This window comes from Anas acuta, chromosome 1, assembly GCF_963932015.1.
Source record: "Anas acuta chromosome 1, bAnaAcu1.1, whole genome shotgun sequence".
NCBI classification, from domain to species: domain Eukaryota; kingdom Metazoa; phylum Chordata; class Aves; order Anseriformes; family Anatidae; genus Anas; species Anas acuta.
In genome coordinates this window covers 63,395,664-63,406,747 of record NC_088979.1, presented here as the reverse complement: position 1 = coordinate 63,406,747, position 11,084 = coordinate 63,395,664, and the positions used below count along the sequence as shown (strand labels likewise).

General features: G+C 37.8%; 1 protein-coding gene across 1 annotated transcript; it reads left to right on the top strand.

The window, feature by feature from the left end:
* Nucleotides 1-3,972: 3,972 nt before the first annotated feature.
* SULT1C4 (sulfotransferase family 1C member 4) lies at nucleotides 3,973-11,084 on the top strand. The gene is made up of 9 exons (XM_068679504.1): nucleotides 3,973-3,991; nucleotides 4,358-4,453; nucleotides 4,927-5,104; nucleotides 6,810-6,947; nucleotides 8,278-8,375; nucleotides 8,729-8,855; nucleotides 10,106-10,200; nucleotides 10,396-10,576; nucleotides 10,727-11,084. The coding sequence occupies exons 3-9, from the start codon at nucleotides 4,933-4,935 to the stop codon at nucleotides 10,837-10,839; spliced, it is 924 nt and encodes a 307-aa protein (XP_068535605.1). The 5' UTR covers nucleotides 3,973-3,991; nucleotides 4,358-4,453; nucleotides 4,927-4,932; the 3' UTR covers nucleotides 10,840-11,084.

Genomic DNA, 11,084 nt, shown 5'->3' with positions numbered 1-11,084 from the left:
GAGTATCTAAGGACTTCAGTAGCTTTCAAATGTAGTGCTAAGTTAAAATGATTTTAACATCTTTTGGAATAAAGACTGTGTTTGTCCAGCAGAGGGAGACTAGAGTTTTATATAAACATAATAAAAACTCTAAGCATAACAAAAATTAAAAAAAAAAAAAAAAAAGCCTCAAACGTATCAGCTACAGATTTTAATACAGATTTTTTTTCTAACACATAGCTCCCTAGATCATATAGAAAGCTAAATATATGAAAAACCTGATGAACATCATACTTAAAGCCATATTACAGTACTGGATACTAATGAAGGATTCACAGCCTTCATTCCAGTTCAAGTGTGATTCTGTATAAATAACAACAGAAAACATTTTTTCTAACATGATTTCAAAGTCCTATTGTGATTCTTGATTAAATTTAAAATGCACTCTTTCACGTGCTCTTTCTTAATACACATATGGTCCCTGAAACACTCACTGCAAGGAAAGTAGGGTAAAAAGCAATAATATTGAAATGTTAGGGCTTTCCATTAGCTAATGAAAAGCTGTCTTAAGTAAGAAATGTTCTACTAATACTTTAAAAAAAAAAAAAAAAAAGCTTCATATACTAATTGGAAATATGTTTATTTCTTAGGTAATCACTTTTCCATCTTTTTTTTAAGCTAGAAAACTTAAAGCAAAACTGCCATATTTAATAGGAGTAAAAGAAGATATTTTAAAGGAGATCTCACTTAAATAACAGAAGAAAAGTATATATATAATTCCAACCCCTGGAGTGCTAAAAGGAAGTGTGTGTCTATTCGTCTAATTACTTCTGGTTTTGACTCCACTGTAGTGCTGTCTACCCGTGCTTAACTGCTTTCAGATGCTCTAGTCATTAATATATGAATGCCTCTGCTCATCTTAATAATGATACTAATGTCAAGAGCAGCACAATATAGGCATAGAAAGCCATGATGCACGGCAGCAGCATGTACTAATGGGGTCTTGAATCAGCCAAATAGCTATGGGCCTGCAGGCCATACACTTCTGCTTTTCAGTTCACACCAAGCAAAAATTAGAAGAAACAGTAATTACTCTATGCCACTAAATAAAAGTATGTAAGAAAATGGTGCAAATGTGCCATTATCCTTGAAACAACTCTGGTTACAGTGTGCCAAAGGGAAAATGAATCCTCAGACCGAGGAGAAGTGGAGGCAGTCCAGTAAGTATTGTGAGCAGCCACGGGAGGACTCTGGTGATCCCGTGCAATTGTGCTCCTGAGTCTCTCTGTGATTAATTGTTTTGTGTGCTGAAAAGAGAATTTTGCCCAGAACTAAGTGTGAGACTCATACACAATTAATGATAAACAATGATAAAAGAATGATAAATGAGAATTTGTCAGCTTACCACGTGTAGATCAAAGAAGGAAGATGAGGACAAAACTAAGATAAAAGTACATCTCTTCTTCCTTTGTACTCCCTTTAAAGGCTGATTAGATACAGATTTCTGGGCTTTCTGAAACCCCAGTGACTATGAAACCTAGTGCCAACTAACCCAGCCTCACTGCCCATGCCATACAGCAGAAATGCTCCCAAGGACAGCCCAACATACCCCTCATTCACAGTCACTCATCAGCCACACTGCGCTCTCCTCCTGTTACTATTTCTGATGAACTGCCTGTAGCTCTCCATTCCTAGATCTAAGGATTTTCAGCCCAGCTAAAATAAAATAAAAAATCCAGTGTGCACTACAGGTGAAAACACCTGCCAGCAGTTTGTACTCAGGAGGAGGTCAATGAAAACTGGAAGAAGCTTTTCACAGACAGTGCCTGGTGTCTTTAAAGTGGCCTAGTAAAAACACGGTCCTGATATAGAAACTCAGTCTCTGGGCTGGTTTTTCCCCTCTCACCTCCCTATTTCACCATAGGAGAAATCCATCACCCATTGCCTACTTTGTAAGCAGTTTTAAAGCTGTTGGTAGAGTTTTTGACCCAATTAGAGCTTATCTGGCACAGAGCACTGTTCACAGGCTACTCAGATTCACAGCTGCAATAAAGGAGAGCCCCTTGATAAAGAGTTCTTGCGTTTTTCTTTGTTCAGAAAGGAAATTCAGGTGACTTACTTCGGGGATTACTGCATGATCAGGGTAGTTGCATAACCAGAAGGATCATAAACACCATTTTGAATTAACAAATGAACCCTCACGTGTAGGTAGGAGAAAGATTAGCAAAATCAACACGGGCTTCTGTAGTGGGGAAAAGGGCAAGGCCTCTGATTACAGAACTCGAGAATAACAGCCACATAAAAATGATGTGCAAAACAGAAAAAGAAATATTAGGCCTTAAAGCATATTCTATGCTTGTTCTGTGTTATTTTTTAGATCTGGTGTTGTCAACCTTCAGAACAAAACCACCATGTCAGAGCCAAAAAAAAAAAAAAACAATGAAGTAGTTGGCTTGAAATAAATCAAGAAGTCTTTTCAGTTTCTTTGCTTGTTTCCTGATTCTTTGGAAACTTTTCCTGAAATTGCATAGGGAATGCTGCCAGTTCATTGTGTGTGTGTGTCCAGCTCCTTGGAGGGAATCCACTAACTCTTTGCTATAACTTACATGGGAAAAGTCATCACCCCGTCCCTCTCTTTCCTCTTCTCTCTCACAGTTGCACATCTTCCCTACCTGTCATTCTGCTTGCAGTATCCTGCACTCACCTTCTCTATTCCTGTCCTCATTCTTTTATCTGCATAGCTTTACTATGTACTCCTCTGTACTGGGAGCCTATATATATCATTATATTTGAAGAACCAGCAATCCTGAACAGTCCATGTCAGCTCTGCTGGGCTTTGTACAAAAGCCCACTTCTCTAATGTAACCTGCAATTTATAAAATCTCCGGAAAGGGTAAACTGCATGTGGACTGAGGGGTGGATTGCTGATTAGCCCACCATACAAGGGTCAGATTTGTGCAAGGATAGCCACATCCTCCTTTGACTGAGATGTATGAATAATCTTTTAAAAAATGAGATAACAGAAATATTTTTTAGATAAAAATGTTGCCTGGCCACCCAAAGGATGAGCAAACAGGAGCTTGAGGCCTCACAGTGCTCACATGCCTTCAGTGGAACACAGAAGCGATGCCTGATAACAACGCTGTCTCAAAACAGTTTTCCATTCAAACTTGATCGAGTTCAGTTGGAGTGACCTCCCTTTTGCCTCAGAAAAAGGACAGCTTTTCCCAATGCATTCAAACATCTCAGGACGTCTGCAACAGCAAGAAACTAGATATTAAAGTGACATTGACAGTCTTTTGGCAGCCAGTGTTACTATGCTGTTTATGGCTGATCTGGGGCATGCCATTTCTCTCCCAGAACCTCATATACAGATAGGCAGGGACTTAAATTTTATAAAGAAATATTACCTCACGTGCAGTGATCCTAAATCCCCTAGTCATGCTAGTTGAAAAATAACCCTGTCTAGAAAACTCTCTATATCAAAAACAACTTGCCCCAGCAATGAAACTGACCCCTGGATATCTATTAAACGAGCATTGTACAGTATATGGTGAAAAATGAACCAAGTTTCTTTCAATTCACTCAGTCCTGTTGATCTTAGGTGTTTGCGAATAATAAACTATTCTAGGTAGCAACTTAGATTAAACATTAGGAAAAACATAAATTATTCCGTAACTATGGACAACAACACAGACAAGTTAAAATAATCTTTCTGGAGGTACTAGCCAACATCTAATGCTGTTGCCAGCAAAGAATCATACTTTACATAAGAAACTAAGCCAGAAAAAAAAAATGTTCAGGGGTTGTTTGGTGCTGTATTTCTTCCTTCACTCTCCTCACACTCATAGGAGGAACAGAAACTCCACCCAAGTTTTAATCCTACTTCCCTCTGAAGATCCAAGCAGGTACACAGTCATCAGTACAGCCCAGGACTGAAGACATTCAAGCATGAGAAATTCTCTGCCAAGTTTCTTTCTCCTTTTTCTTTTTTTTTTTTTTAATTTCTTGGGTAAGTGCCCAGACACCAACCCAACCTCTTGCTCTGCTCAACAGAATCTATGTGAAAACAGGTGTGAGTAAATAAGAAAATTAAGGGAAATATCTTGGCAATGTTCGCTGTTGAGATTGAAATCTGGCTTTTATCTCTTCTGACTGATATTCGTAATTGAGATTATTTGTGTAGCCTCCTCTTAAGCAGAATGTTCCTCTGACCAGATTCTGGAGCTCTGAAGTTTAGGGCTAAAATATTCCTCAAGAGAAATCCTGAAAACAGTAACTAGATCCTGGAAAACTGCAAGATCAGCACTAGACTTTACTAGATCAATTTGAATAAGTAATGTATAACAACTTTTAGTTAATCATCTATCTGTTTCAGGTTATTGATCTGCAGCAAATTCAAATCTTCAGCAAAGAATCCTAAGAGTGAACAGCTCCAGGAACAAAACACGGAAAAGCCCTGCAAATATTTTTTGTGAGTATGAGACCCAAAAGATATAATCAGAAGTTTCTGTTCTTCTTTAAGAAAGAAGGGTTGGGTCCTATGTGCTGACTACAGTGGGAGCTTTTAGTCTCTGTTCTCTTTTGAATCGCATCCCTGATTACTTTTTCTTGCCTTTCAAAGGCCACCAACTTACAGTCAACATTTTACACAAATATGTTTGCTAAAATATTTAAAGCTAGAAAGAATGTATTTTTTTTCTCTTTCTGTATCTGAGTATATGGAGTGTTTTTTAAAGATGCTGACAGCAATATGCCAAGCACTTCTTAAAGATAGATCCAGATTTAAGGAGCCTAAATATGGACCCAGATAGGTCAAATCACAGGCAAAGAAATCAAAAGATATGGAATTCATTCAGTAAAAGAGAACCTGAGAATGGGTGAGTAAATTTGGGTATTTTTTTTCAGAGCAAACATTAATTTCCAAGCCTTTCATTCTTCATGCAGCACACAATGGCCCTGGATAAAATGGAAAAATTGAATCTGGAAGATAAAATGATTCGAACTGAGCTGTGTGAAGTGGAAGGTATTCCCTTAGCAGAACCAATATGCAGCATATGGAATCAAGTGTGGAACTTCAAAGCCAGACCTGACGATCTTCTCATTGCAACCTATGCAAAAGCAGGTTTGTGTGTAGAGGAAATCGAATAGAAAAGTTTGGGATAGTTCTTACTATTGGAATGGAAAACTATATTTTTCTATTGTGACTGATAATTTTTAATCCCAAAATAGACTTATATTTCAGAGATGTGAAGCTCTGCCAGATGTGGTAAGCTACTTTTGACTTCTTTGGCAGAAATAATATCAGTGTATTACTATTGAGGTTCACACTATCAAAGTCTAATTACATATTTCCTTTGATTTAGATTATATACATACATATTAATGTACTATAGAACTTTTACAAGATTTAAGGAAGCTTGGTACAAATCATCATTTACTAAGAAATAATAGAAACCATTCAAGTATGAATTGTATTATGAATATGGCAAATGACTTGGTGTAAACCAGTACTGATACCTGGAAATGGCTTACTTATTTTAAAGAAATAACCAAATTCACTTAATAATTTCAGCCATTAAAATGCCCACCATTAATCTTAGCTATCTGGTATTTGTATTTTTATTTATATTTATAAATTGGACACAACTCATTAATATTTCTCTTCTTCATTAGGCTATTTATATTTATATAAAGGAAAACAATGAGTAAGAAGCATCCAATATTAATCTTGGGTGAACAAAAACATGTACAGTTTATAGGATTCAAGAACAGACTGTGTAACATTTGATGATCACAAAAAATTAATGACTTGAATTAGCAAGAATTTTTAAGTGTTGTTTCCAGCAGAGGAAAAAAAAATAAAATCATTATTACTGAAAATTAATTACTTTTGAAGGTAGGAAAAAACAGATTTTGCAGAAAGCTTTTAACTTATTTTGGGTATATTGATAGCAAAGACATGCTATTTTAATCAGTCGGGATTAAAGTATCTCAGCCATTGAACTGAGAAAAAATAAAGTTAGGAGTCCATTTGACATTACTTTCTATCTGCCAGAGCTGCACCCTTCAAGCATCTTATTAAGAATTGAGTTTCCTGCCCACATTGCTTTCTAGGACATCCCTTAGTCTGTTCCCTAGATGACCTGACACAGTACCTGAGATGAGATGTAGTTAATCCAGTGACCACAGCTATAGGGAAAAAAAGGCACCCAAGGGACACAATTTGGTATTTCTTACAAGATGTTGCATTAGCTCAGGCAGATGAAGTAAAATGTGCTGAATTTCATTAAAGCATTTCGAACAGGAATACTGAAAATACTGCAACATTTTCATATGACTTTATTTCATACAGTCAAACTGTATGAAATTTTTACTTAAAGTTCAGGTATTTAATTTTTTCCATTGAAATCTTGAAAAGAAGAAGCTGTATTAGCTGTTTTTTTTTGTTTTGTTTTGTTTTGTTTTTGAGGGATGAAAATTGGGATATGTGAATTTCACTCTTCTTTTCAAATACTACAGTCTCCAAATTGTATTATGTGAGTTTATCTCAGAGCTTTCCTCATTACTGTAGTAGTAGTGGAGGGTTTTTCTGTTGGCAAGAATAAACCTGTCCAAAACAGAGTATCAGAAACATGTCTTCATAAATGACCTTTGCATTCCTAGTTATGCATTTTTTTCTCCATGATTGTCTCTTTACATTTTGTCAATCATGTACTGTGCTGTTCCTTCATTCTTTGAAATGCTGTCCATCCTTCTGGCTTTCAGTTCTTAGCAGAAGAGACTCTCATCTCTCCCTGGGAGAAATATCTAAACATTGATATTTTCAGGTACCACATGGACACAGGAGATAGTGGATATGATTCAACAAAATGGAGACATTGAGAAGTGTAAACGTGCCAGTACTTACAGACGCCATCCTTTCCTTGAATGGTATATGCCAGGTCCTTCGCCTAATGGTTACTCAGGTGAATATCAAAGAGAATAGCTTTGTATTTCAGACAAAATGAAGCAAAGCAAACATCCAGAACTGATGCCACATTTTTTCTGGGGAAGGTCCCGCTTTCTCTGCCCCTGCACTAAGTGCTATGTCAGGCATCAGGGCACAGTTCAGCTGGCTTAACACAAACATCAAGCACTACTCAAGCCAGTGCAAGGCTGACAGATAGGGCACAGGCCCTGCTGAAGACCATGCTGGTCCAGAACATCTTCTGAAAGCTGCGTATGATAGATACTCACAGCACCTAACACAGCAGCAGATGGGCATCACGTGGCAACATGGGTGCAAACTGATCCCCATCCTGTGACTAGGGGCAATATGGAATGGAAACCTATGTCTTGGATATATTCCCAAAATGTGGATGATGTGTTTTCTGTAGGTTTGCTAATTGTTTTAATTTGCTATTGTTTTAAGTAACTGCTGTTAAATTCAAGGGTCTAGTCATCACAACAAGCTACTGGGCATTCAGGGAACTGGCAGGCCTGACTCTGCAAAGACAGCTCCCTGCAAGACCCTTCCCCCAGCAAGGGACTCCCATCCCACACAAATCATTAAGGCAGACTCTCTTCACGTTTGAAGCCAAAAAGCTTGACTGACTGCAGCAGAAGTGCTACTTTTTGTCTTCTAATCCAGACTGTGTTGACATATAGAGAGAAACAAAAAAATGATAGAAGTTGACAGAGGATGCTAGCAAATAATTGAGAGAGGTCATGACAGACATTTAAAGTTGAGGGAAAAATAACATATCTCCACATATCCCCAGATATTCTCATAGATTCCCATATATCCAGAACTACTCCCAATCTACTCTGCATGCAATTTGAACTTCATCCATCATTCCCCCAGCTTCTCCTTGCGTGCTATCCAGAAAGTCTAGTCAGCAGAGTTATTCTCATTTCCTAGGAAAAACAAACAAACAAAAACAAAACAAAAAGCAAGCAAACAAAATAAATACCTCTTATTTGCAAAGAAAAGGGAGATCATTAAATATTGTGAAGGAAAAATATTGGGTGGGTAAACATAAATTAGTACTCATTATTATCCCTTGGGATGCATCGCTTAGACATGGGTCCAAGAAAGCAAAGTGAAGATATGAATTAATGTTCTCCCTTTTCTTCTTGAAAACATAGGTGCAAAATCCTCCAGAAGCACTGAAGGTGCTTATGCAATGTTGTCTATGTTACACTGCTACCTAGTTGCTTTCAAGAAGTCAGTCAAAATCCCACCTATGAGAGTAGCAAAGAAGTGCTAGCAGAATTTAAAGAACAGGTCAGTTCTCATAAAATGTTATTCCACAGGCCTGGAGTTAGCTGAAGCTATGCCTTCTCCACGAACAATGAAAACTCATCTTCCTGTGCAGATGGTGCCCCCCTCCTTCTGGGAACAAAACTGTAAGGTAAGGTTGAAGAGGTAGGACTCTGCCTACTTCAACTGGAAAGAAAGTGATATAAAATGGGACTCAATATGGTTTCCAGAGTCTTCGTGAAAACTAAACGTCTCCTCACCTATCTTCCCTTTATTGTGCAATGTCTGTGGGAAAGTAAAGAAGTTATGACTGAATTACCTACATTGGATTTCAGAGAATGGCAGTTTCAAAGCAAAATCTCTTAAGCCTGTCACTCAGGCTCCAAGAGAAAACTCTCTTGCAGTTTTCTCTCAGGAGAGGCTCAATATCTATGTCACAGCCATGTGTAAGCTCATATTTCTCTCTCTTTTTCTCCCTCTCTCTCATTTTCATACTCCATAAAGATAATCTATGTGGCAAGAAATGCAAAAGACAACCTGGTGTCATACTACCATTTCCACAGAATGAATAAAGCACTTCCTGACCCAGGAACCATGGAAGAGTTCATGGAGAAATTCATGGCTGGAAAAGGTGATGAATTGCAATCAGTTTTATAAGAGATTTTGTTCATTTTTAAAAATGCACGACATTGATTTATCTATTTCAGTTACAGTTTGAAATCCAGTGCTGACACTCTGTGGAAGAATATCCACTAGAGGTGTTGTAGTAGTAGCTTCATTCAGAGGGTTTTATAGTACCGAAAAGGTAAATCCTATCTTTAAACTCACATTTTGAAAAACAATTGCTGCTTTTTATTCCACTATCATTCAAAAACATATATGATGATTTTAAGGTAATCTCTTCTCTCTATAAGGTTAAAAGAAACCTGCTTGGAGGACAGCTGGGAAGGAACAGCAGCTCAATGGCTGTATTCTAATGTGACACACAAGAATGTAAAATTTAATTTTGTATAGATTGTGAGATAGATATAGATTTGTATGAATTGTAAATATAGATTTGTATGAATTTGAGCTAAGAGAGCTTTTTTACCTCAATTCACCTGTCTAAAAATCAGGCATCTGAACAAAGATGGTCATCTAGCTAAGGACAGGCAGCCCCAGAAACTGATTCTTCCTCTTCTAAAAGAGATGCTGACATCCAAAAACTAAAGCGTGGTCATTTCAGTTTGGATCAGTAAAACTTCCATAGGTCCTTTTTTTTTTTTTTTTTTTTTTGTCACCATGTAGGCCTAGAAACACCACTGTCAGGACCAGTGTGAGAGTCTCGTTTCTAAATGAGAACTTGAGTCTTGTGTTTGATGGGCTGAGCTTGTGAGCCCTCTGTCCCAGTGCAGACTTTTATAATATAGGAACCTCTGTCCGAGCTAGTCATCTTGGTACTTGCTGGAGAGAAACAGGCACTTCTGATAGCATACTAAGTAGTTAAACCAGTTAGGAGCATAGAATAACGCAGGTGGGCCTTTGGTGTCTGTCTGGTCCAACTCCCTCCTGAAAGCAGGCCAAATTAAAAGCAGTTTTGTCCAGTCAAAAACATGAGCCACATTCTGGAAATGTCTCTTTCTCTCCATCAAAAGGGCAGCCTAGATTTTTCACTCAGATGTAAGCGTCTGCAGTTAGACATCAATCCTGCTCTGAGCATCCATATGCCTGAGGGATTAATAGCATGAATGCTGCGTTCAGTACAGAGCACAGCAGTCATGGCCACAGTGATTCAAAACCAGCTAGGAAACACCCAGACACTGGTTATGGAGGAAATGTGAAGGCCATAGGTACCTAAAGACAGATTGGGCATTTACAGAGGCTGCTGCTCTTCTCTTTCAGTGCTCTGGGGCTCCTGGTATGACCACGTGAAAGGCTGGTGGAAGGCAAAAGACAAGCACCGTATTCTCTACCTCTTCTATGAAGATATGAAGGAGGTAAAGACTGAATGTGTGTTTATAGAGCTTTGCTTGAAACCTGAAAGTTCAGTAGATATAATCTACACTCAATAGTTGTCTATTATAACATTAGCTGTATCAGACTTCTCCCCCTGGCAACAACCACAGTGTTAACACTGTGATTTCCTTCCTTTTCTTGGCTCAGCATCTTACCCCATTTTCTTCTCCCTGCAGAATCCAAAGAGAGAAATTCAGAAGATTATGAAGTTTATGGGGAAGGACTTGGAACAGGAGGTTCTTAACAAGATAATCCATAACACCTCATTTGAGATCATGAAGGAAAATCCCATGGCAAACTACACTAAGGATTTTGTGGGATTAATGGATCACTCAGTTTCCCCATTCATGAGAAAAGGTACTGAGGTTTATTACTGGTATCAACTCACTCTTCCTGGTTGTAATTCTGCCTTGAAATAATCCTTCCCTTCAACTACAATCCTCTAGTAAGTCGTGGCTAACGGGCTTCAAGAAATACTGGTAATTTTTATTTTTATTTTTTCCATAGGAGTTGTCGGGGACTGGAAGAATTATTTCACTGTGGCACAAAATAAGAAATTTGATGAGGATTATAACAAGAAAATGGCTAATACATCTCTTGTTTTTCGTGCGGAATTGTGATTATTAGTAATGGGAGTTATTCTTTATGATCTATCGGCCTTTCCATTTTATGTATTTTGCTTTGCCTTGTGCCCCTAATATTTCAATATATTTCTTTCACATACCACTGATTTTTCATTATGATGAGAGTACCCAAATTATGAGGAAGTCTTGACTGGTCTATCTGAAGAAAATAATCCTTCTCTGGATACTTGTCATTCAACCCTCCCACAGTAACTTTAGCATTAACTAAAATATTTCAGACA